General features: G+C 39.0%; 1 protein-coding gene across 1 annotated transcript in view; it reads left to right on the forward strand.

The window, feature by feature from the left end:
- The window catches only part of LOC113407450 (calmodulin-regulated spectrin-associated protein 2-like), a 188311-nt gene that overhangs the window by 110747 nt on the left and 49813 nt on the right, over nucleotides 1-27751 (forward strand). The window contains exons 3-7 of the mRNA XM_026655999.1: nucleotides 1773-1934; nucleotides 3519-3602; nucleotides 15238-15270; nucleotides 18995-19136; nucleotides 22895-23034. Of these exons, the coding sequence (XP_026511784.1) occupies nucleotides 1773-1934; nucleotides 3519-3602; nucleotides 15238-15270; nucleotides 18995-19136; nucleotides 22895-23034 (561 nt within the window). The remainder of the gene's footprint in view (nucleotides 1-1772; nucleotides 1935-3518; nucleotides 3603-15237; nucleotides 15271-18994; nucleotides 19137-22894; nucleotides 23035-27751) is intronic.

A 27751-nucleotide genomic window follows, 5' to 3' on the forward strand; every position in this document is an offset into this window, starting at 1 on the left:
TACTGAGTGCTCAGAACCTTCATTTTCATCCTGAGATATTACTTTAAAATACAGTTGTAAACTGGTGGATCAGCTCCCCATCTTGAGACACACCCAATTTCATTTGTAGCCCCTTCCCCAGGGCTCTGTTTATTCTCCAGCACAAAACAAAAGTATCAGCCCTGTTCTTGACTGAGGTTGTGGGGCCACTTCTGGTAACTGAAGGCTCTGGACCTCCGCAGCCTACCAGGGGGGAGGAGTGGTCTGAAGGGCCTACTTGCCCTCTTGCAGCCTTCTGCTGCAGCCACAAAAGAGTAAGCTTTCAGTGCGCTCTTGGTTCCCAGCCCCCTTATGGAGTTGGGGCCTTGCTTTATACCCTCCAGCTGGAAATCTGACCCAATAACTAGGTGTTGCTCAGTTGGGCCTGGGTCAGTAATTCCCAGCACCGTCCTGCTGGTCTTCCCTCCAGAAGAGGGCTCTCTGTTGTCTGTCACCCCTGCCCATCGAGGAAAGGTCTCAGTAGCAAGCCTCCCAGACCTGGTCTACAGACCTGGTCTATCAGGGCTCATGCTAGCACTCTAAAAATAGCTGTGTAAACAGCATTTTGTAGTTGCAGCATGGGCTGAAGCTCTGACTTGGAAGCCTCAGGAGGGGTGTGGGCTTCAGATCCCCATGGTATTTTTAATAAAATTTAACATATATCATACAAAATCTAACATACCGTAATGGGCCATACTGCAAAAAGATTATCATTTGGAAATTATTCTAGTTTGTGAGAAATGTCAATCCTAATTCTAGAAAACGATTACTGTCTTTTTACAACAAAAGGCATAAATTAATCTGTTTTATTATGAGCGCTGCTGCTACCAACTCCCAGAACTCCCACATTAATCAAGAGTCAGATGAAAATCTCTGCAGTTTTCTTGTTTGTTTGCATGTTTGTTTGTTTGTTTGTTTTTTAATAGTTACTGATAATGAAACTGCCACTCTCAATCTGTAGACCATAAAATGAGGAGAAATTGATCCCTTCCATATAAATACAGAAGGCTATCTTTTAGTTTATGTCCACATATGTTCTAGTTTAAGCCTAATTGTAACCTATGTAATGATATTTCAACTATAATTTTCTTCTGACATCTTGAATCTTTTCTCTCACAATGCACTAGGTTATAGTGAAAGATTTATTTTAATTGTGTAGCTTTGATATTTTAAATAAATTTTAACATCATACAAAAATAGAATTTCCATTTCTAAATTCAGTATCTTGGAGGTAATCAAAGTGAGTTTATTGTCCAGCTCTACCCTTTTCCAGTACAGATAAAATTGGTTAACAGATTTTTTACATATGGATATTTATTTTATTAAGGATATAACAAACTTTAAAATGATTGCATGTATCTTTGTGGTGACATTAAAACTTAGTGAATATTCCTACATTCTTTTCATTGCTTTTACATCTGACCTCACATTCACAGGTTTTTGTTGTTGTTGTTGCTATGTTCATTATCTGGCTGTACAGATCATTTACTTTTCAAAAACACATTTTTTTTCAAGTGCATGTCCTTGTGCTTTGTGTTGTTCTTGTTAAAACTGTTATGTATGTTTCCAGCATTATCCTTTGGCCTAAAGCTGGCAGTCCGTTATCAGACGGCTTGTGGAGGTTAGTTTTTTTTGGTGGTTTTGTAGGTTCATATACATCTAGTAGAAATTTAATGAAAAATAGAGAAAGAATAGAGTATTTAATTTTGTAAAATAAACAAATGGTCTCTTATAAAATAACTTCTTTCTTGCAGAGTGCTCATTTGGCCATGATTGATACCCTGATGATGGCATATACAGTAGAGATGGTCAGTGTTGAAAAAGTGATTGCATGTGCTCAGCAGTATTCAGCCTTCTTCCAAGCCACAGACCTGCCCTATGACATTGAGGATGCTGTCATGTACTGGATAAATAAGGTATGAACAAAGCAAACGTATGCTTAGATTGAAAAGACAAATCAACGTGATTCTGCAGCCATGAATGGAATTTATGTATATTCCAGACTTCATCTAACATAGGATGTTCATTGTTCACTTTCAGCAAGGATAAGAAAAAGGTAAGTTTTCATAATCAATTAAAACGTTATTGAAATAAAAATTTTGACTGCAGTGTAGAGTATGAAGAAAAGAAAAGAATGTAAGAGAGAGATGAAACCTGACCAGTTACTGATGAATTTTGATGACATGATAAAGTTGTGGATAAATCATTTAGCAGAACCTATAGATATCCTTGGCTTTCTCTAGTATAAAGGAACCCAGTTGGAAACTGGGGTCTCTGTTGTACCTAAACATATATTGAGTATGAGGTTTTCAACCTGATTACTTACTACATAATAAACAAAATTTTCAGATATAATAGTAGCCTATTGTAATAAAATGTACCTGTCAGCAGCCAGCATATTCAGAAACAGATCTCACGCCGCTGCCAAATCTGCTGGTACAGATGGCCCCAGATTTTTGTTTCAGTTCTGTCTGATGTGAAGTAAACATTGCTTCATGCTTTCAGAGAGTCCTATGATGGTGATAATTTAGTAGCCTCTGAAAAATTGTTATTTCTCCCTTTTATATTGGTCATAGCTGGGGCATATCACAGGTTCCTTCTCAACATGTTTAACTGGCAACCTCAATCCAGCATTCCCTAAATCAGGGATTCCCAAACTTTTTACTAAGGAGACCCACCAGCTGCATTTTGTCTTTTTCTGCAACCCACCCAGGGTCCAAAATTGTGGGAAAGCCCAAAATCATAGGCCAGCATCCTTCTCCTTGCCTCACTGAGGGGGCACAGACCAACTACAGCAGCGCCCTCCACCCTGGCACTGTGACCCTAATGCCAGCCCGCTGCAGCAGGGAGACCGGGGGGGAAAGGGGGCCCAGGGATGAATGGAAAGTGAGCCTGCCTTACACTCACGCTGATGCAGCAGGTCCTGTTCTGTGGGTTTGGGCCCAGCTCCCCACCCTGGGTATTGCAATGGTGCATAGGATCATAGCAGCACTCAGGTTTGGCCCAGCTGCTCCTCTGCCAGGTTGTAATATTTGGAGCACAGAAAGTCAGGCCCAGTCCAGTGGAACTGCAGGGTGAGTGTGGGGCAGGCTCACTCTCCAGCACGTGCACATGTGCACAGATGCCCTTTGGGGCCTCCCCTCTACACCAGGTCCACAACCCACTGAGAACCTTCCCTTGACTCAGTGGTGGGTTGGGACCCACCAGTTGGGGAACAGAGCCCTAACTCTCTCCATAAACATACACTGATTCTAGGACAAAGCATCATCATCTTAGGTGTTTGGGGTAGATAAGGTTGGGGGGAGGTGGGGTTGGATAATGTTACACCCTGAATCTTGAGCCTTGCAGCCAGGGGTCCAATTTCATGTCTTTGATTTGGGCCCTAGGTTGGTTTCAACAGACCCTGATCTTATTGACTATCATGTTTCAGTTGTAAACCCAGTCAGAGGACTGCTTCTTTTAAAAACAGAATAGGTCATTTGAAAAATTTGTCTCTTTAGGTAAATGAACATTTGAAAGACATTATGGAACAGGAACAAAAACTAAAAGAGCATCATAGTGTAGAAACTCCAGGAGGTCAAAAGGTAGGTGTACAAGTTTAAATATTTAACTGTGAGGATGCGCATACATATGTAAACAAGACTTACTTTTGTACAACATGTAAAGTTACATTGTAAATTCTTTATTAAATCTAGCCAACACTACAGTTGAATTGAGCACTCTAATGGTGCTCAGTACCCAACACCAAATGTTTCTGGGGATTCCTGGTAATCTTAGGAGCATTTTGCTTTTTAACAAGCCAAAACAAGCACATATGAACACTGCTGTAGTCCTGATATGTCTGCTGAGAGCAGGGTGTACAGTATGTTAAAGTAAGAGAGAAGGCTTTTAGTTCAAAATTGCAACAAGCTATCAAAGTTTCACTTCTTCAATTAAATCATTTTAAAAATAAGTTTCATACTTTGCGTTCCCTGTGGTCCTCTTTGCCAAAGCAAAGTTTGACAATGTGGAAAGATCTTTGTGGCAATATACATATGACACATTAGTCCTAAGAACAGTATATAATAAATACTACTTTAAAAAAAAAAGGGGCTACAGACACATCTAACTCTTAAAAAGCAACATACATTTTTAGAAGTTCTTTTTGGCATAGCTTTTAGATATCTCCTTTCTATTACATAGTTGCTTTTTTTTGAAAGATTCTAATAGTGTGGAATAGCAAGAAGCATCACTTTGGTTACAGTCCATAATAATGGTTGGTTACTAGCCTAAACATGAATACAGTCAAATACATGGTATTCTATACTTTTTTCTGTCAGGAGTTTTTCCCTGATGTTCCTGGCACTGACGCAGTTAAAAAGCATCTTAGTCAAACTCATGATACAAAGGAAGGATTATGTGGGATTCCAGAGTATGGATTCTGGTTTGGGAGCTTGCTTCTGAATGACACAATTCACCCTGTGGAGAAATGCTTATTATTGAGGGGAAGGATTCATTTTATCTCTGTACTTGCTTTGGTATTGACGTAAAAGAAGCTAGTATAGTTACCATACAACTCCAACCCTACTTTAGTCCCCATTCTCTTTTAATGTAAGGAGTAATTTTCCTTCCACCCTGTTTTGAGGGAGCCATAATTATGCCTAGCTGTGTGAATTATTTGGTTTTAAAAAAACTGAAAATGGTTCTTTTAAAAATTGTAAATTTAAATTAGAGTTTAACACAGAAAAGTTTCTGGCATATGAAAGAAGGGCTCTTGTTTGTTCTTTAATTCAAATAATGTAAGATATGCCAAGTAGAGAAATTCTTTGACTTTTTCATACTTTAAAAGGTGGTCTTGTTGATGAGGTCAAAATAATTGTAACTGCCCCTCACTTACGTTTTATCAATATCTGCAAATAAGGCCCTATCCCAAGAACAGCTTAAATTTATAGCAATAGCAATGAAACAGTGAAATAATAAAGGATTAATTTCTGACATCTACAAAATACTGATTGAAATTGACATGCAGTAATGTAGTAAGTTTTATGAGCAGATGGATTAAAGATTTTAATAGGAAAAATGGCTGAAAATGTAGTAGAAAGGTCAGTCATCTCATATTTGTATTACCAATATGGAAAACTGCTTAAGACTCTTTACCAATGGTATGCTGTTAGCTAACTGAAATGCAATATTTTCAAAGTAGGAACAGCATGCTGGAGGGAATATGGAGTAAAAGGAACTTTTTATCAACATATAATCATTGTGCCCTTATTCATAGCCTCTGGTCCAAAATTAGAGAACAATTAAGGCTACTTACTAAAAATAATATGACTTAACAATGATATAAGGCCTCCCTGAAAAAGAGACCTCTTACAATGGAGAGATCTCTTACAACAGTAAAAGTAGCCTGGTAGCCCATCTGATCTTGACTCAGTAATACGGAGGGAAAAAATTATCCCCCTGCTTTCTTTGCATAGTGCTGTAGAGTATGGGATGTCCTTGCCATAGAAAAGCTCACTCATCAGATTGGGTTAAAACAAGCTAAATATTTGGATATATTGTTGTCTTCCATTAGAGTCACAAAAAGGAAATTAAATAGCAGGAAGGACTGCATGACTTTAGGCTTTCTTGAAATACTGAGGGGGTGCCAATGTGGTTGAGATTTTTTAAATAATGAACGGACTAAAAGATGTATAGAAACAGAAATTTGTCTTACCAGGAGAAATATGTTTTGTTATTGTTAATTATTTAAAGACTATTAAATTGCACATTAAAGCTTCAATTTGTTATGAAAAATTAAATCAGCTTCTGGAAAAATAAATCTTGCACCTAAATATGAGAGTTTTAGCACAGATTACACAGATAAATCTACCCACAATACATTGCTTGAACGCTAACACAGATTCACAAACAAACCTCGCAAATTAGATTTTCATAAAGGTTCAAATGCATGATCTTCCAAATGTGTTGCATGAGACCCATAAATCCCTTTATGGAAGAACTGAAGCTTTTTCACACGTTATAGAAGTGCTTTGGTATGCCGTATCTTTTAATCGTGCTTGTAATAGTGAGGTTCAGAGCTTTATAATATTGCTTGTACCTAAAAATTTTCATGTAAAAGCATTTTACAGTGTATTTATATTCACCTGAAGTATTTCCTGAGTTTTATAATATATAAGAGTCTGCTAGCTTCATATATGTTAATTTATTTGAAAAAAAAATGGCATTCAGCCAACTCTATGAGCAGTATCTACAGGTTATTTTTTATGTTAAATGCAGAAAGATAAAGTATAGTATATTTTGTACTCATTTGTATCACATTTTACCCAAGTTATCGAAACTCATTGCTTGTTACTTAAATATCGCCACCTCCTAAGCTCTCACTGGTCTCCTAGACCAGTGGCCAACCTGCACAGTTGAGTCTCTGCCATTCATTACTCCTGTTACATCCCATTTCTGCTAGAAACACACTCCTTAAGTACAGTGTGTCTCACATACTGTACTTTGACTATCACTTATTACTAAAGTTAATAGCTCTCACACGTAGACACTGCTGCTGAGATTTTGAAACTCAATCTCAGGTAGAAATTATATTTTCGTCACATGGAACACATTGAACCACTCTACAGAACACTAAAGTGTTTTTTTTTTTTAATTGTAACTCAAGCCACCCTTTTAACCAAGTTGACTGGAATTTCCATCAACAGCTTTCTATTAAGGTGCTATGATCAGCTTAATTGTTCAGTATAATGCTGCCACTATCAAACGTCTTTCAGTATTCACACACACACTTTGGTGCAGCATACTGTTCCTCTGTTTCCAGGCTCTGACTTGTCATCCCTGTACTCCATTTCTTTTTTCACAGCTCAGTGCCAGTGAGATGTCATTTACAGTTTATATCTTCGTTGACCCCCAACATCTAATACTGACAGCTGTGCAATAGACTCAATTATGCTCCTGGGCCACTATTCTACTGCTGCTGACATACAGTTGCAGCTGTTACTACTGACTACTCTGTGTGATGTTACTTTTTTCTGTCATTTTCATTCCCTGCCTGGGAACTAAGTTACTGGTATCAGTAGGCTTTGTAATTAGGTCAAACACCCAACATTGAATTCTCCTGTTGTAATATCCAAAGCAATGTAATTACACTTTTTAGATTATTCAAATACATTACATACCCTTTCTAAATAAGCATTGTTCCAAATACTTAAACAAAACAAAAAATAAAAAGAACTCCACATTTACACTGAAGTTAGGCACCTAAGTGTAAGTGGCATGATTTTCAGAAATGCTGACAACCCAGACTCTATTGGACTGAGAGCTCAGGATTGTCACCACTTTGAAAATGAGGCCACTTATTCGGTTACCTTAATTTAAGCATCTACATTTTGAAAATGTTGGCCTTAGTGTTCACATGCAGTTCTAGCTCTATGTTTACATCTGGAGCTCATCACTACCCTCCTTCCTTGATGCTTCTTATATCCTTCAGCATGTTGCTTCCATTAGGACTTGAAAACCTAATAAATCAGGGGGTTGATATTTCCATTGTGCCTCTTCTGCTTCTTTCCATCACCCTTTCCAGACTGAGGCGCTCTGCCGTAATGTGGGTTCTCCATATGGCTGGCATAGTTTGAAGTTCAAAAGTACCTTGTTCTATAGCTTTAAGCATCGTTGAAGGTTCTTCCTGTTTGTATGGGCTGCTACTCCAGCCATATACTGCTGAGACTTCTAATTTCCTGAGTTTTTTTAAGCTGTAGCTCTCAGGGATGGGCATGATCTTGGAAAGCTGTTTTTCTCTCACTCTGGAGCTTGAACTGGAAAAGGATCAGGGAGCGAGAATGTTTCTATCTCCCCAATAAGCACAAATAGCCAAGTAGGCCTGGGAAGAAAAGATCTTTATAAAGATTTCAAGGACCCGAAGACCTATTTTTCATTTTAGTTTCTGACCAAACAGAAGCAAGATTGCTTATGCTAGAAACAGGCAAAATTATTCAGTAAACTTTATAATTCTCTTCTATTTCCTGCTTTGATAAATTTAACTCTTGCCAGGAACAGTAGAAAACTGAGCTCATAACCCTCAAAGCCTGCCAGACAGTTTTACTTTAGTTTATTTAGAAATGCTACAATAAAGAGAGCAAACAACTAAATTAGTGTTTTGTTGAAAAGAACATTAAAATGATTATTTATTATGAATTAATAATTTGATTGTCTGGATTAGCTAACATATTAGATAGCCCAGACCTAACTTCCGCCTCATTCACCAATCTAGACAAACCCAACAGTAAGCATTAATTACATATAACTGGGAGTTCTTTGAGTGTAATGAATTTGCAAATCCATATGCATTTTCCTTCTTCTTTGGTTTCAGAGTAGCAGCCGTGTTAGTCTGTATCCGCAAAAAGAACAGGAGTACTTGTGGCACCTTAGAGACTAATAAATTTGTTAGTCTCTAAGGTGCCACAAGTACTCTTCTTCTTTGGGTTTTATTAGATTTCAGTGAGGTGGGGAGGAACTGGACCCAGTTGGAAGGGGGTGTTTTAATAAGAATGGTTGGAATGTTCAGATCCAGGGGTGGTTGTGCATGTATTACCTAAAACTTAACCACTTCTAAATGGTTGTGGGATTCTCCAAATACAGAAATCCAATCTTACACAGTGGCTTTGCAGAGGAAATACACTGAGTTCTCCCACTCCTCGTACACAGCCTTTCTCAAGTAAAAAATTATTTCATATTCAGACTAAATGAAATCTGTTTCCTTGTTACAGTTACTTTCCACAGTTTAAAAAGTATGTAGTAAAGACAATATTCCGTACAGCAAACAACTATGTAAAATAACAGAGCTTTAACATATTTTGACTTTTTTACAATCTTTCAGTGAATAAACCTTTTATAATAATGCAGCATGTCTAGATCATTTTAAAAACTACATAAACATACAAAATATATAATTCCTTTGCAATATATTTTCTGCTTCAGTATAAAACATATGAAAATTAGCTTCATCTGCACTTATAAATAACCATTCCTTAAAATTTTTCATTTGTACAATCAAGTTAATTTACCCTTTTGTAGAAGTTGCTCTGTGTATTTGCTATACTACAATAACAATGGTTCTTCTTCAAGTGTTTGCAGACATGTATTCCACTCAGGTGCGTGTGTGCCCAGCGCACCAAAGCTGGACAACTTTCCCTTGCAGTACCCAAAAGCGCAGCGCTGGAGTCTTCTGGCCCTTAGCTCCTCCTCTGGCTATTTTAAAGGTAGCACTGCCCTGACCCCTTTCCCCACCACCCTTAGTTCCTTATTACCACCCAGAGCTGGAGTCAGAGTATTCTGTGTCTTATTTTACCTCATGCATCTCTCTCTGTCTTTCTGGGATTTTATCATCTCTAGTTACTGACTAGTTAGTATAGTTAAGTAGTACCCATAGGTTTAGTTTGTAATAGTTAGGATAGACCGTTATCCTGGGTGATGCCCTCACTAGGATTTAAACATGATCTGTGGTGGCGGGTGGCTATCCCCACTAGTGACCCCAACACATGGTGTTTGTTGTACCTGGAAGGACACCAGGGACGGCTATTCTGTTGCCTCTGTTGACAACTTGGAAGATTCCTCAGGGTTGGAGACATCCTCCTCCTCTCTGTTGCCTTCTAAGTATCGCTTTTGAAAGACACTGAGATTTCCTGGGGATCACCATTGGTATTGATATTGTGAATGCTTTCATAGTTGAGAGAGGACTTCTTGGCCCAGTTCCTACTGGCCATCTATGCCGTATCCCTACCCACTGTGGTCTTGTTGGAATCCCTGGGATGTTCCACAGTCAGTGAGGTTCTGATCCATGGTGCAGTCCAGAACAAGGTCTCCTATTCTGCTGGGAGCCTCTTCTCCTGAGCCTCTATCACTGCAGCCACAAATGGCAGTTGCTCCAGTGGAATTGGTTCAGTCTGAATTGTTGTTACGGGCATCACAGGAGATTCCGCTGGCTTTGCTTCCTTCCTCTTCTTCATTGCTAGGTGACTGTAATGCTAGAATATTCCTCCCCTGTATCTGAGGATTTTAAATAATGTCAGGGCCTCCTGAGGCTCATGGTTTCAGCCTTTGGTATTCAGGAGAACATCCATAAGTTACTGTATATTCTCCTGTCCTCAGCTCCAGGGAAAGTGGCTCTCCCCATAAATGAAGTGATCTTGGAACCAGCAAGAACTCTATGGAACACTCCAGCTTCCTTACCACCCACAATGAAGCATACAGATAAAAGATGTAACATGCCTATGCATGGTTTTGAGTGCATCTATTTGCATCCAGTACTTAAATTTCTTGTTGTAATGGCAGCTAATGAGAGGTTAAGACAGGGAGATATAAATTAACACCCAAAGAACAAGGATTTTAAAAGATTGGATGTGTTTGGGAGGAAAATGTATTCTACCTCTTCCTTACAAATGCATGTTGCCAATCAGCAGGCACTTTTATCAAAGTACGACTTTTGTAAATTGGGAAGCAATGGCAAAATTAACAGATAAGTTGCCCAGAATCCTGTAGAGAAGAGATTAAGGCTTTCTTTGCAGAAGACCGTCGAGTGGAAAAAACAACACTACGGTTAGTTTGAGACATGGCTGATGCTTCTTCTAGAGTTATGGCCTCTGCTGTAACAATGAGAAGGACTTCATGGTTGCAGAACTCTGGTATCACTCCTGAGGTCCAACAGACAATTGAGAACCTACCCTTTGACAGTCAATTTTTATTTTCAGAGAAAACTGATGAAACATTACATTCCCTTAAAGACTCACATTATGTTGTGTTTGTTGGGGGTTTTTACCTCAGTGGTAAAGATGCATCACTTCCTGGAACAACAATAGCAGCAATATCACCCTCAGCAGTTTTTTAGTTCAAATTATTCTGCTAGACAGCAGAACTTCTCCAGAAAGGGGCACAAGTCTCATAGAAGTAGGTCTTCTGGTCCCAATTTTAACCCATCAGCCTGTTCTTTATCTGTTTTGGGAAAGCAGTCTACTCAACACTCTCCCAAGGTTGGCATTCCAGTTCTCAAGCTTCATGTCATTTCCCTTTCGTTTGGGAACAGGCTATCCCTTTTCTACAGGGTTTGGGAGTCAATAACTATGGACGAGTGGGCACTAAGCATTGGGACTGGGTTATGCCGTTCAGTTCCAGTCTGTTCACCCTTCCCACTCAACTACTCTTTCCCTTTTCAGGGACCCCTCTCAGTAGTTTCTTCTCCTTCAACATGTGCAGACTCTCCAGGTTTTGGGGGCCATAGAGGAGTTTCCACTTCAAAATCAGGGAAAGGGTTTCTACTCATAGTACTTTCTGATCCCCAAGTCCAAGGGACCTAGCCTCAGTCTCTGTGGTTTCAACAAGTACTTCGAATACATGAGACTGTGCATGGGTACCCTAGGGATTATTCTCCTGCTTTGAATCACAACAGCCGGTTTCCAGCCCTCAATCTTCAGGATGCTTACTTCCATATGGTGATCTTCCCAAGTCACAGGAGGTTTATGAGATTTGTAGCGGAGGTCAGCCTTATCAGTACACTGTGCTTCCCTTTGGTTTTTTCTCCACTGCATGGGTGTTTACCAAATGCTTCACTCTGGTAGCAGCATATCTCAGAAAAAGAGGAATTCTTGTCTGCCCAAACCTGGACAATTGGTTAGTGAGAGGCAAGTCCAAAAAACAAGTCCTCTGTAATACCAATTCACACTATGTCTCTTTGATCATCTGGGTCTGATTTTGAACAAAGGGATGTTGACATTAATGCTAACTGGACAAATTGATGAATTAGGTCCCTACTAGACTAATAAAGTTGAGAGTGATTCTGCCAAACAAACAGTTTCAAGCAATTTGTCACCTGTGTCTGGCACTTCAATCCTAACCTTCAATTACAGTCCATGTATGCCTGAAGTTCTACACCATATGGCTGCATGCACTTATGTAGTCCAGCCTGTGAGATTGTGCCTTCATCCTCTTCAAACGTGGTTGAAGTTGATTTATTGCCTGAGTTTTCAGTTGTTGGACAAGCTTGTCCAAGTGCCTCCAGTGATCCTGAACTTCTTACAGTGGTGGACAGTTGGGAGCAATATATGCCAGGGAATTCCCTTCGGTTGTTTTCCAACAACCGGGATTATAGTCACCAATGCCTCCTCAATAGGTTGGGGAGTTCATCTAGAAACACTGAAAATTCAGGGCTCGTGGTCGAAAAGGAGGCTTCCTTTCATATCAACATCCTGGAGCTTAGTCATTTACAATGCCTACCCAGCCTTTCAGAATCACATTGGGGTGCAGCAGTTCATATACTCACCAACAACGATACCACAATGTATTATGAGCTTAGGATACAATAAAATTTTGGCAGTTCTGCATCAAGGAAAGTATAATTCCCGCAGCTGCTCATTTACCTGGGGTCCAGAATCACTACTCCAATCATCTCAGCAGGAATTTCTCCCAGAATCACAAGTGGTGTGTTGAGCTCCATCTTCTTACAAGGGACATCCTGATTATAGACCAGTTTGCAACAAGAGACAACTAGAAGTCCCATCAGTTTTTTGTTCTCAAGTAGGTCTCAGTCCAGGCTCCTTAACAGATGCCTTCCATCTGAATTGGGGATCAGCACTGATATATGCCTTTCCCCTGATACCACTCATTCCTCATTATTCTTAAACTGAAGTTGGATCATGCCAAACTAATTCTTATTGCATCAGGTTGGCCAAGGCAATGTTGATTCTCTGACCTACTCAATCTGTCGGTTTGACCTCCCATCGCTCTTCCTCTTTATCATAATCTACTGACTCAGCACCACAGTTGAGTTTTGCATCCAGTGTTCAGAAGTCTACACCTCGTGGCATGGATGCTGGATGGTTAGATGAGGAGGAGGAGGAATGCTGTTTGGAAGCTGTTAAGCAAGTGCTATTCAGTAATAGAAAACCGTCCACAAGAGCTACCTATTCGACCAAGTGGAAGTGGCTTTTGATGTGATCGCTAGCCCGGGGATTCGACAAAGGCTAGCCTGCATTTGGGACATTTTGAAGTATCTGCTACACCTTCAGTCCTCTAATCTGTCTCTCAGCTCCTTGAAGGTCCAGTAACAGGTGATCTTGGCGTTTCATCCTCTGATCCAAGTGAAGTCAATTTTCTCTAATACCATGGTAGCAAGTTTTCTAGGAGGAGTCATTAGTCTCCACCCGGCAGTGAAAGAGCCGGTTCCCTTGTGAGACCTTAATACTGTGTTAACTGCTCTTATCGGGCCTTCACTTGAGCCCCTGGCAATCTGTTCTCTGTCCCTCCTGTGCCAGAAGACAGCCTTTCTTCTTGCTATAACATCTGCAAGGAGAGTAAGTGAACTGCAGGCTATAATGACATATGCAGTTTATGCAGTTTTTCAAAGACAAAGTGGCCTTATGGCCACATCCAAAATTTTTGTTGGAAGTTGTTTCCCAATTTCACCTTAACCAAGTAATATTTTTGCTATTCTTTCCTAAACCACACTCAAATACATATGAACAGCAACTTCATTCATTGGATATGAGATGATGCTTGGCGTTTTACCTAGAGAGGACTACGCTTTTTCATTCATCACCTCATTTTTTGTCTCCTATGCAGATCAAAGGAAGGGTCAGGAAGACTCTAGGCAGATTTCCAGGTGGATAACTTCCTGCATTACAATAGCATATAAAGTAGCTGTTCCTCAGACCACGCTTCCTCAGAGATTATGGACTTATTTGATGAGGGCCCAACCAACATCGATAGCGTTCCTAAGTGCTGTTTTGATACTGGACATTGGCAAGGCTGCCGTCCAGTCTTCGGTATATACTTTTATCAAGCACTATGCTGTTAGCTCTGCATCTAGGTCAGATGCAAACTTTGGAAAGGCAGTTTTGCAGTTGTTGTTGAAGTAGACTCCATGTCCCACCACCTTAAAGTACGGCTTGTGAGTCAACTGAATGGAATACACATCTACAACCACTCAAAGGAAAAATGGTTACTTGTACTGTAACTGTTGTTCTTCTAGATGTGGGTGGAGACATGTATTCCACAACCCAACCTCCAGCCCCTCTGCATCGGAGTGTCTTGTCTTGACATTTGGAGCAAAGGAACCGAGAGGGGTTGGGGTGGCACTTCCATTAAATAGCCAGGGAAGGGGTTAAGGGCCAGAGGGCATGAGCGTCATCCCTACTGGTACTGGTAGGAAAAGTTTCCAGTGTTGATGCACTGGGTGCTCGCGCACCTGAGTGGAATACACATCTGCACCCACATCTCAAAAAATCAACAGTTACAATACAGGTAGGTAACTGGTTTTTTTGTAATAAATATTTTTCTGAAACCTATAAGCACAATTAGGGACTAATCTAAAACCCTTTGAAATTAATGAAATAATTTCCATTGTTTTTTTTCAATGGGTTTGGGATTAAGCATTTAGAGTGAGTTTACTTTGATTCTTTGCAAATCTAGTCACTTGGTCTCTCTTTTATCATATATATTTTATAGACTATTATGATTATGATTAAATCCACCAGTTCTGATTCCCCCCTCCTCCCCTTCCCTAGAAGTAGCTGAAAGAAAACTACACACATGAAAACTAGGTTGTACATTCAGGTCATTGCCCATCATGTAGCTGATACTAATGTGACTTGTAATTGCAAATACATGATTGCCCACACCCCTCATTGTCATAGGACTATATTTACAAAATATTTTTAAACTTGTATGAAACGTTACTTGTTGGCATTGGAATTAACGATTAAAAACCACACTGGAATTTGTAATGTTGCTATACAAGCATGTTTAGACCTGTTACTATACATTGCGTTACCTTTTTTGCTTGCTTGCATATTCTATGTTCTGAGTCACTTCATTTTGATCATAGTCTCAGATGAATTCCTCATTTGGTAAAATTGATTGCATATCCTGGGCGCAATTAGATGTGTGAGGACATCAAATAAAATAATAGTGATTTAAAAATCTGTGTCTTTTTAGTGTGGGGAAATTATTCTGTTGATCGACAGAGACTGAAAACTATCATTCCATTATTAGTTTTACTGTTAAAGAATTTCATTTTATCATGTATGAAGGTTACAGTGCCAATAGCATTTATTATGAAATTATAATACACCATTGTACGAAACTGAGAGTTTATAGCAAAATTGCTATGTAAGTATAAACTATAAAATCTGATAAAAAAAAATTCCTTTTGCTTTTTGTTTTTCCTTTTTTCTACTGCTTCCTCTGAAGTCTCCTACCAAATGGTTTTGGAAACTGGTTCCTGTAAGTTTGCCTAACTGCTTCACCTTTGATCTAATAGTTTTATATGAGAATGGGTTTGTCCATGTCATGCTGGTGTACTCATTCATTTCATTTATCTCAGATAGATTAGATTATAGTATAGTAGATTGCTGTCCATAGGGTTCACATAGTTTAGAATCCAGTCTTTCAAGATAATCTGGGGAAAATTAAAATTTAAGGTATGATATTGGATCAAAAGTTGCTTTAAGAACAGTTGACATGCATCTGTAGTGTTTATGATATTTTACTTTTTATAGTGTAGTGTGTTGCCTTCTCTTACCTCACCTCAGAATATAAAATACCCTCTCTGTACTCTCTCTAGTAAGGTTCTTTGCTTGGTTCATATGCAAACTCCTATTCAGTGTGAATCAGAGCTGCTTGTGTACTTTATTAAGAAAGTTGATCCACAGAAGCCAACCTTTGTGGCATTTGAAGTTTTTAGACACTTATTAAAAGTGTGTATCACACACACCATTTACCCTAGTTTCTCTCTTTTCAATTAGTGATGAGTATTTAGGGGAGCAAAACATTGGTTGTCCCCCTATTGTTAAAATTATAAAAGCATAATAATGTATGTCTGTGCTTCATTAATAACAAACTAAATTTATTTCCTTGATACTCTCTCTTCTGGGGATGATCATTTTCCTTTATCGTATTGTAATTTGCACTAAAAGTGTATGCAGTTTAATTAACATATCCCCTTGCTACACTTCAACAATAAAGATAATACGCTGTTTTCTCTGTCATCAATAAATCCATACTATAGGTATGGAGCTGCTTTGAGATTTACTTAGTCTGTAGATGTTCAAGTAAATGCTGTACTGCATTTTGTTCTGTTGTCCAAAAATGTACTTTTGATCTTTCAATCAAATCACACATGTAGCACTTGGGCAGGCCCTCAGATAGTTTTGTTTTAACTAATAAGAGATGGTTTATATATTGCAAAGAGAGAAAAATGCGCTTAGGCAACTGCTTACTGTAAATAAAGTTTGGCCATTGCCTAAAGAACAGCATTAAAAAACAGTTTGTAATAGTGACTACAGCTGTTCTATTTCTAGCTGATTGAACCCAAATTCGTAAGAGTCTGTAGTATAAAAGTAATTCCTCTGAAGTGTTGTCTTTTTTCCGCTCTGCATTGCTATCTACGTATATTTAAAGAGAATATTCAGTTTTGGACTATGTAATACCATTTAAATGTTCTTATTTCAGGAATGAAAGGACAACAACATAACTAACATAGAGGAGTAAAGCCACAAGTGCGCTGTGTATGGTCATTACAGACCTACGAAAATAAACTACATCTCACATCATAATCTGACATACAGTATTTCCGTTAAACCAGAATGCTAGTGAAGAGCTGTTTCAGAATAAACCTTTTGTTATTGCTGTTTTTGCATAAGGTATTAGTTTACCGATAGTTCCCCAGCAGTATATTAGAAACATCATATATATTTGCCGTGCAGTTATTAAAAGCAGTGCTGTACCAATCTTTTGATAAATATGGTACTAGCATGTTGAGGTGTTATATTTTGTTATGACCATGTTTATCATCACGCTTTCTAAATGATTAAAAGAGATTTTCTTCCAAATTAAAAGTAAAAAACAGTCACTGGTGGCTACACAGTAACTTGAAGTAGCATAACATCTGTTGCCTTCTTTATCAAATGCTGAATAAATTCCTATTAAAACACGATACAAAATATACCTTGAGCAACCTAGTAGATTTGACTATATTTTAACTTATTTTTCCTGAAGTTGGGTATTTCTACTCTCTCAAACAACCATCTTCTTCCAGGTCTACCTTAAAGGTTTGACATCGTTTCCAAGAGAAGTCTATAGACAATGTTCCTAAGGCAACCTGAATCATCATTTAAGTGACAGGAAGCTTTCTCCCAGAAAGTCATTGTGTGGTGGCATATCGTGATATGCTGCTAAGCCAGGCATTATACTCTATATTTAAAACAACTTTAAAATGTTCTTTAAACAAAATTGAGAGACTTTGTTTTTAAAACAATATATTAAATTCTTGGGAGAAATTTTTAATTATGATTTTTGAGCCAGTCTGTATATTATTTGTTACTGTATCTTCTTTGCTATTGTTGTCTAATAATAAAATCAAATCTAAGTAAAACATTTCTCCTTACACTTCATTGCTAAACCATTTCCATGGAGGAAAAGCATAATTCTATATTTGTGACATTATAGTGATTTCCATGACAATAGATTAGATTGTCATGAGTAAAGAATTGCAAGTTGGAGGGGGGGGGAAAAGCTCTGACAGTAAGAAAAATGTCTTGCTTAAATATAGGTAATTTAAAGTGTTACTAACATATGCAAATCAAATAATAATACATGAAAGATAAACACATTTTGTTTAGCATTTTCAGAAGTCTGCCATAGCAAGGGGAAACTGTCTTCTGCCATTTGTATCTTCATACAACATACTTCATGCAATAGTGTCACCACATTTCAAGCTTGAAGTAAAGCTTTAAAACTTACTCTTTAAATATTAAAATACTAACTGGTTAAAAGTTATCTGGGCCATTCTGGTGTGCTATAATAAAGACTTATCTTCAGTTCAGAGTACTGGTATTTCTCCACAAGGTAATACAGTTTGGGAATTCTACATCCCTCAATAATCCCCCATTTTGGCCAATTTAAGAGAGACATGGAAATGCACTGAATGGAATCCCATCCAGTTCTCACCAAAAGAATAATTTTCAGGGTTAGAGTGAGTGAATTCTCAGAACCTCAAAAGAGAGCCCTCGGATTCCATCTAAATATATACATAACTTAAACATAAAATTAGTTAGCTCAGGGATATTCTTGACATCATAATTAGCATCATAATTAGCACTTAGGTATGAAGACAGATTGTAAACTTCCTGTAGTATTTGAAAATTAAAAGGTCAGTTACTCAGTAAGTCATATCAACAAGTTAGTAAATACATCTTATATGTTCTTTTTTTTTTTTAATCTGCCACCCCAGAGGATGTGAGAAGACACATTAAGAATGACCAATATGAAATTAGAGCAAAAAAAAAGTTTCTTTTCTAAATGTTTTCCTTTTGTAATGTTCTTTTACCCTAGTAATCTTGACCATAAATCCTTTCCTAAATGCACTGTTGTCTGTATGACACAGAGTAAAATTAAAATGGAGCTGATCAAATCCAGATTTCTCTACTTTTGAACTTGGCAGCAGGTCTGTTATAACTGAAGCACGTATTGGCCCAGATCCTCATGTGGTGCATATTGCATAGCTCAGTTCACTTTCAAGGAGCAATGCAGAGTTACACCAGCTGAGGATTTGGCCCATTATGTTAGACAAATAAGTAATTTTTGAATGCTTATGAAATTGAATTCCACTATTTGTAGGTTATTCTCCTAATAGTGATAAATGAATTATCTGATTTCAGAGTGAATTAGAATATTGTATGTATTTGATCAAACTTTGGTAGCACAGTAGTTTTGAATGAAAGTTGCAATATTATCATATGGGCTTATTTCCTTTTAAATCTATCTACATTTTGCCTATTTGTTTAGCATAAATATTAATCTACAGAAAGTAACCACTGACAAAATGGTGACTCACTTGATATTACTTAATGCCTTTTCACTAATGGAACACAGAATCTACAGTACAAATCTGTTTTCACATATGTTTCTGAGCATATGTCTATTTTAATCTCCTCTTTCTACATGGTAGGCTCGTTACAGGAAGGAGCAAACACTGCTTAAGCAGCTGCCTTGCATTCCGTTGGTAGAAAATCTGCTGAAGGATGGTACAGATGGTTGTGCTTTAGCTGCTCTGATCCACTTCTACTGTCCTGATATTGTCAAACTGGAGGGTGAGTGTGTATGTTAGATGATTCTCTGCCATTAAAAATATGGTGATGCAAGTTAAAATGGCTTTTTCTTCAGTATACATTAGAATGGTGGCATTGAATAGCATAGATACAGAAGAGGTAAAATTTGAGAGTTTCTTAAAAGCTCTGACTCATGCATAAAATTTCAGTTTTTAAAGAGAGAGCACTACTTACCATGGTATCTCCCAATATTATGTTTACCATTACTATCTATAAATCACCAAGCAAATATAAGTTTGTAAAGATAATTCCGTAAGGAACTGTTTTGGCAGATTCCTCACTCTTGCAAGCACATCCTTCGGTGCCTAAAGTGTCTTGGCATCCAGTCCTCCTTGGTCATTCTCTAGCCTTCTGTTCTCCCCATAAAAGCTTCAGCCTTATTGGGATCATGCACATGGATCTCAGGCTTGTTCAGATCTGAAGTGTGAAATCCCTATGCAAAACCATTCCAAAGAATGCCTTCAGTACTACAGGCCTCCAGATTTAAGAAAGAAAAATTCCAGTCGCTCTTGGTTTATGAGATGGAAAAAGTTGGCTTTCAAGTTATGTGTCAAATCCAGGCACGTGCTGTTATTGTCTAGTGTGTCTGATCCGAGAAGGGTTGAAAGCAGGACTGCCGCGGATGCTAACTCTTTGGATCTTTGCTTCCAGTGCTAACAACTTGCCCGCTTACTGTTTGAGAACAGACAGAGATTCAGAATTCCTGACTGATGCATTTTTTAGGCCTGGAGTTGGAATCTCATGTATGCCTTCCCACAGATTCCTCCACTCTCTGTTTTTCAGAACAGTGAAGCAAGACAGGGCTCATGTCACCCTCGAATCCTTAGCTTAATATCACCAGTTTTATTGTTTGGATCTCCTAGCCATAATATTCCATTTACCCTTTTAAAATATGCATGTGAAGTCTCCCCTTCTGTCTCGAAAATAAAATCAGAGGTGATCAGGTCCTACTATGAGAACCATAGAAAACATTAAAAATATAAAGTTTTTATTGACGCATACTCTATCTAACAGTATTATTCTTGACACTTATTAGATTTGAATGTTCACATGGGAAGCACCAGGTCATTTTGGAATTAAGGACACCAGCTACCAGAAGGGTATGCACTAAAATGGAGAAGCTTTAATAAATAGGGAAAAAGCAGAAACATAGACCCAATGTCTTCTCATTCATTGTATTCTGGACTACTCGCTTTCTTTTAATTAAAAAAAAAAAAAAAAAAAAAAAGACCGTACCTGGCTGCTTTTAGCAATTTATCATAATCTTCCACTCCAGGGAACAATAGTTTTTCTTCATCTGACTATGAATAGGGCATTATTTTTGTATATCTTCTAGTGTGAGGCTTTACCTTCCTGAGATTAGAATTCAGTACTGACAAGACCACTTTTACTCCCCTGTCCTTCAAAGCTGCATTCTCAGTAGCTATTCGATCAACAAACAGGCTGAGTGAGGCTGCTTATGCCAGATCCTCCTTTCATCTTGTTCTGTAAGGTAAAGTAGATGCTACGCCCACATCCTAAATTCCATCTTAGTTAGTTGGTCCGTTGTGATCTTTATCCCAAACCAAATTTAACAGAAGAAATTAAACCTGAATATTTTCAGTTTAAAAGTGCATTGATTTGTTGCCTGATGAAGAAAGAATTTTTTTGTTGGTTTCAAGATTTTTTTGCATTTGCGGCCATATTCAAGTTGGTATCCGTTTCAGTTGAAAGATTTATCTAAATGATTAACTCCTATCTATGACCAACATAAGTCCCTCTACCGGGTAGCCCATCCTAATAGTTGTAAGACAGTTTCCATGGAATGCTGGAGAAATGTCTCCACCCTGAAATCTGTAGAGCTGCCTGTAACAGGGTCACACTCACCTCTCACGAGCACCCCCTGACCGAGTGCGTGTGCCTACACTCTCTCTAGGGTGACCAGATGTCCTGATTTTATAGGGACAGTCCCGATATTTGGGGATTTTTCTTATCTAGGTGCCTATTACCCCCCACACTCTGTCCCGATTTTTCATACTTGCTGTCTGGTCACCCTAACTCTCTCTCTCTGTTGGTGGTGGGTCTTTGGTGAGTTGGCCCTCCAGCCAAGTCATATACAGTCTGTCTGTGAGATAAAAGCAACACAAACCCCTTTCAGGGTACGAGTCCAACAGGGGCCTCTCTTAGTTCCCTCTGTAATGTCTCTCTGTTTGTCCCTGCTCCAGAATAGAGCAGTGCCCCAGGGCTCCTTCCCTGGAGGCAATGTCTTTGCCCTCTCAGGGCCTTTCTGGCCCCAGCTCTTCAGTTGGGCTATTAAAAGAGTTTAGTTCCCCTTCTGGGGTGTATCAAAGTCCAGGCCACTTTTCCAGTGGCTGGTAGAGGGGAGCTGGGTCCGCCTTTTACTCCGGGTCCCAGTCCAGGGACCCTATAGATAGCAGCTGTCCACGATGTCCCTTTAAATAAACTGTGTTGCTGCTATAATTCCCTGGGCCCCTTCCCTATGGCTCCTGCATATTCTTCACCCTTATCTCAGGGCCTTGTCCTTGTGGAGTCCCAGCAGCCAGCCTGAAGCATCATCCACTCTCCAGCTGTAGCAAGGAACTGAACTCACTCTGGCCCTGCAGCTCTTCCTATACTGACCTGCTGGGCCCTGATTGGCTGCTTCCCACACAGCAGCTCTAGGCAGCTCGGAGGACCCTCTCCTGCCCTTTTCTGGGGCGGGGTGTGGCAGGGCCACAAGGCCTCCAGCAGGGGACCTCAGGACCTAGTCCACCCCATCATACTGCCACATAAAACTTGGTTCACATCTTCACTTAGCTATACTCCCTCAATTTAGTAATAAGGTCTGATGCTTATATTCTTTCCTTTTTATTTCCTTCAGGACCTCATTCTTTAAGAACTTCTCTAGGGAGTTATTACTGCTAGTCTATCTCTTAAAAGACAATTATTGAAGGAGAAAGGAAAGTTACTCAGCTGTACATGGTATGTAGAGTATATTGCAGCATCAGAACCACACTGACCTACCCACCATTACCACTTCTGTGACTATAAATGGTATTTTGAATAGTAAAAGGAAATGAGGGCATCAGGGCCTGCAATTCCTTGTATTAAACTCATTTTGAACAATTGGCTCCAAAAAAGAGAGTATATGGTGCCCAAACTGATATTGCTTTTATAGATGGAGCCAGAGTTTGTGATGTTGAGGCACATTCTCTCAAGAGTGGCCGTTCAGTGATAAGAAATAAATATGCTTGGAGAACTCCAGAAACAGATGTGTAATTCCATTTACCTTACTAATAGTATCTGAGCATTTAAAACCTAGTTGCAAGAGGGATACTGTAATCAGTACAATATATTTAAGTTATACAGTTATGTTTGTGATGGTCTCAAAATAATAAATGGGTCAAGAGTTAGATCATAACTTATTTTCAGTAAGGGTAATTAAAAATCATAATTTATAATTATCATTTCCCAAAAACCCCCAATCAGAGCATGTTTTGGAAAGTATTCAAGATGTTAATCTACTTCGATAGCCTAAAAACAAACCTATAAAAATGCAATGGAATAAAATGTAAGATGACGTAACTCAAGATTCTGAAATTAAAATCTAATTCAAAACTTGATTTTTCAAAAATTCTTTTTGACAAAATGTTTTCATTTTTTAATCTACTTCCAAAATGCTTAGCACTTATTATATGTAAGGCTTTTATTTTCAGATCTGTAGCTATGCTTAACTTTTTCTGTTTCTGCTTTCATTTTAGATGTTTGTTTGAAGGAGACCATGTCATTGGCTGATAGCTTATATAATCTACAGCTCATACAAGAATTTTGTCAGGAATATTTGAACCAATGTTGCCATTTCACTCTTGAAGATATGCTCTATGCTGCTGCTTCAGTAAAGGTAAAAAAAATATATATATATTTTTGAACATGTGATTTCTTCTGATCTGCTTTAGTAATGTTATTTTAACTGCTTTTAGGTCTATTGCTATGTGGTTCAGCGAAAAAGGATACTGCATTTGTTGGGACATGGTGATTACATTATAATGTGCATATAAATGAATGTTTGAGCTGCACGTATCACCTCATTTTTGATGGTTATTATTGACCTTGAAATTTAAATATATTTTTAAAAGGAGAACAGGTAAAACTTTAATTTTGGGCAGACTGTCATAACTTTGTTCTCTCTTAATTAAAAACACACAATCTGCAATATTTCTTTAAAAATGTAATTGAGAGTTATGATGGCTGTGACTTCCTAAGTTTTTCAAACTATAGTGTAATTTAAAGTTATAGTTTCTAAAATAACTAACTCATGTCCCCTTGTCCATCTATACAGAAATATAAAATATATATACACCTCTACCTCGATATAACGCTGTCCTCGGGAGCCAAAAAATCTTACCACGTTATAGGCGTTATATCGAACTTGCTTTGATCCACTAGAATGCGCAGCCCTGGCAACCCGGAGCACTGCTTTACCGCGTTATATCCGAATTCGTGTTATATCGGGTCGCGTTATATCGGGGTAGAGGTGTACAGTGTTAAGTTCTGTGTTTTACATGTGTATGTGCTATCTTTATTTGATAGGCTATGGTTGCTCTGCAAACCATAACTTGGAATTTCCTGAATTAATTTAATTTAAAAATCTAACACTTATGCACATAATTTGTAGTTGTGTATATTTCATTTCCTTACCTTAAAACAGAAAACTGTACTGAATTTCACAGTATGTATGTTCATTATAAAGTATGGTATGAGATTCAAGTAAGTGTTTGAGTCTTCTCATAGGTATACAGAATTCTACGTATAATTGTAATTAATGTGTGTGGTGTTATCTGAATACCTGCATTTAGGGCTCATTTCTGCTAAGTGCTGAGCACTTCAACTACCACTGACTTCACCCAGATGAAGGTGTTTAGCAGTTCACAGGAGCACTTCCAGATTTGAACTGTTGCTGTGTACTTCAGCCCTCATCTGTACACACACATTGTAGTTAACATGAGGCAGTGCCTTCCCCATGCCCCCGATTCTGGATGCACTGATATTGGCATAAATGTGCTTTTAATAGGTATAGCTTGTTCCATTGGGGAAGGGGAATAAACTATACAGCTATAGGGCACCTTTGTACCAATATAGCTGAGTTCACAATAGGGGTCATACTGATATGATTGTAATGCTAAAACATCACATCCCTAGTTGACATACTACCACAAAATCTGTGACCGGACCAGGCCTTAGTCACTAAGGGCTTGTTTACATGCAGCATTATACCAGTTTAACTTAAGGTGTGATTTTAAACCTTTTCAGTTAAGCCAGTTCAAAAGGCTGTGTGGACACTCTTAGTTTGGTTTAAACCCAGGGTTATTTCGGTTTAACTAAGGCTACGTCTACACTACGGGGGGGGAATCGATTTCAGATACGCAAATTCAGCTACGGGAATAGCGTAGCTGAATTCGACGTATCTGATCCGACTTACCCTGCTGTGAGGACGTCGGCAAATCAACCGCCGCGGCTCCCCCGTCGACGGCGCTTACTCCTACCTGGGCTGGTGGAGTACGCGCGTCGATTCGGGGATCGATTATCGCGTCCCGACGAGACACGATAAATCGATCCCCGAGACATCGATTTTCTACCACCGATCCGGGCAGGTAGTGAAGACCAGCCCTTAGAAAATTAAAAACAGATTTAAGCTAAATTAAAATAAGCTACTCTTAAATCAAAATAAGACTTGGTCTACACTTAAAAGTTAGGTTGACATAGCCGTGTCAGTCAGAGATGTGAAAAACACAACACCCTGACCTACATAGCTATCCTGACCTAATCCCCAGTGTACCCAGTTGTATCGATGGAAATGTGCTTCTGTCGACATAGTTAACTTCGCTTAGGAGGATGGTCTTCATACGCCAACAGAAAAACACCTTCTGTCAGGTAGGCTGCATCTACACCTCTACCCCGATATAACGCGACCTGATATAACACGGGTTCACATATAGTGCGGTAACCCCGGGGCTCCGGCAGTGGGGCTCAGGCGGCGCTTTAAAGGGCCCGGGGCTCCAGCTGCTGGGGGGAGCCCCAGGCCCTATAAATCACCGCTGGAGCCCTGCTGCTGCTACCCCAGGGCTGCAGCAGCGAGGCTCGGCCGGCGATTTAAAGGGCCCGGGACTCCCCGCGGCTGGAGCCCTGGGCTCTTTAAATCACCGCTGGAGCCCTGCCACCGCTACCCCGATATAACGGGGTTTCATCTATGACACGGTAGGGATTTTTGGCTCCCGAGGACCGCGTTATATCGGGGTAGAGGTGTACTCTACAGTTTTATGCCAGCATAGCTACGCTGACATAGTTGCCTTAGGCCAGGTCTCCACTACACTCTTAGGCTACGTCCTCACTACGGACGGGGGGGGAGGGGGTCGATTTAAGATACGCAAATTCAGCTACGCAAATAGTGTAGCTGAATTCGCGTACCCCGCTGTGAGGACGGCGGCAAATTGACCTCCGCGGCTCCCCCGTCGACGGCGCTTACTCCTACCTGCGCTGGTGGAGTACAAGCGTCGATTCGGGGATCGATTGTCGCGTCCCGACGAGATGCAATAATTCAATCCCCGAGAGATTGATTTCTACCCGCTGATTTAGGCAGGTAGTGTAGACGTAGCCTTAGTTTGGTATAACTATGTTGCTCAGGGGTGTGAAAAATCCACAGCCCAGAGCAACGTAGTTATACCAACCTTAACCCCCCCACGTAGACAGCGCTTTATTGACGGGAGAGCTACATAGCTGCTACCTCTCTCTGCCCTTAGAATATCGATATAGGGGATTGCACTGGCTCTTGCTGATTATTCTGTTACTTCACATATTGAAACTTCATCAGTTGCTACTAGAGGCAGCCAGTTTCATCTACTTGAGTCAGCTTTTGGCATTTTCAAATTTCCACATCACAGACTGCTCCCTATCGACATGCTTGTTATACTGTTATCTCTTATTGCTTAGAATATCTATTTGCTTGTATTGTGGGAGCAGACAAAAGGAAGTGGATAACAGGCTTGCCCACTATGTCAAATTTCTGCTCATCCCATCTTGAGTTGAACTTCTTCCATGCATTTTGATCTCTTTCCCCCAGCCCTGGCTATCTGGAATATATGGAATCCATGACTCCTTATTGCTGTGCTAAGCTAATCCATGACAATGAGTAATGCTATTTTTGTACAGGAGGTGCATAGTGTATAATGATTCAAATAAGTATCCAATATAAAGCTTTGAGAACAAATATTTGAATATAAATATTTTCTTTACAAATTAATTTCTTATATTGTACACTTTAAAAATGCTACAGACTAAGTAATTTTCCTGCTTCTGAATAATTTCTTTAGAGTGGATTTAGGTCTTTCATAGGTTTAGGACATTTGTAAATTGAAAAAGCTCATTGTGGCCATGCTTTCACAAGCTTCTTGTGGCACGGATACCTATTTAGATGTAAATGGTACACAGAATGGTACACAGAAAAGCTGCCAAGTTTTCCTCCTAGGCCTTGGCAAGGGAAACACTAGCTGGTGCTGTAAGCTCTGTTCTGCATGTGTGGAAAAGACATCTGATTAAAAAATAAATTCACAGTTAAGACGAGGGCTTTCCAAGTTTCCCAGGATATCCATTGGGAGTAACTTCTAATAAGAATATATGCTCCCTTGACGAATCCCTTTGAAAAAGCTCGTGTTGTGAGCAGAAACCTTAAATATCGCACAACATATTAAAATGCTGTATAGTACAGAAAATTGTTTTCTCATTCTAGAAACTGACTAGGAATGATATCAGTGTGTGATGCAAACCTATAAAATTATTTTCTATTTGCTGACTCTTCCAAAGAGAATTTTCATGGAAAAAAGTAGTTTTTAAATTTAACTGCCACATGATAGTATATATTATTGTATAAGTTTAAAACAATAGCCTGCTTTTGCAGCTTTTTGCTCTGATTTTATCAATGTATCCTAGTCCCTGTCCTGCTCATACAGCTTGTTTTCCTTATTGAATCTCTTTGACTAGAAGGGTATAATGGAATATGCTGTTTCCTTTGAGTAATGCACTGCCACTTGCCAGCAGGGGGATGGTTTGCATCATTTCTGCAGTATACACAGCCTGCAGATCACCAGGCTGACGTATTTCTATCTCCAGCTTATAAAATGCAGTGTGATTCCTTTGTACCTCAGGGAAACTATCATAAATTGATTATCTTTTAGCTTGTAGTTTTGATCCCTTTTCTGTATAAGAAGCAAAGTGATTTAAAAACAAATTATATATGTTAAGGGCAGGATTAAATGCTTCAATATAATAAATTTTAGAATAGTTATTTTAAAATTTGCTAACAGATGAAGTATAACATAAATATATGTAATGTACATATCTTCAGAAGACTTAATGCAATCCAGCAGTCTGCTTCCTCCCAATTTCATCTTCCACCAGTTGCAGAAGCAGCAAACAATTTCCTTGTACTTGTTGAACTTCACTCCTTGGGCTTAGTAACAATCATTAATACAGTAAATTAGGATTTCTAACATGCTTACACCTTTCTTTGTCAAAGGGCAGAAGGTTGGGCAGAAGTTTCAGTACATTTCCTGGCCTCAATGTGT

Source organism: Terrapene carolina, unplaced genomic scaffold, assembly GCF_002925995.2.
Source record: "Terrapene carolina triunguis isolate 2854851 unplaced genomic scaffold, T_m_triunguis-2.0 Scaffold211, whole genome shotgun sequence".
NCBI classification, from domain to species: domain Eukaryota; kingdom Metazoa; phylum Chordata; order Testudines; family Emydidae; genus Terrapene; species Terrapene triunguis.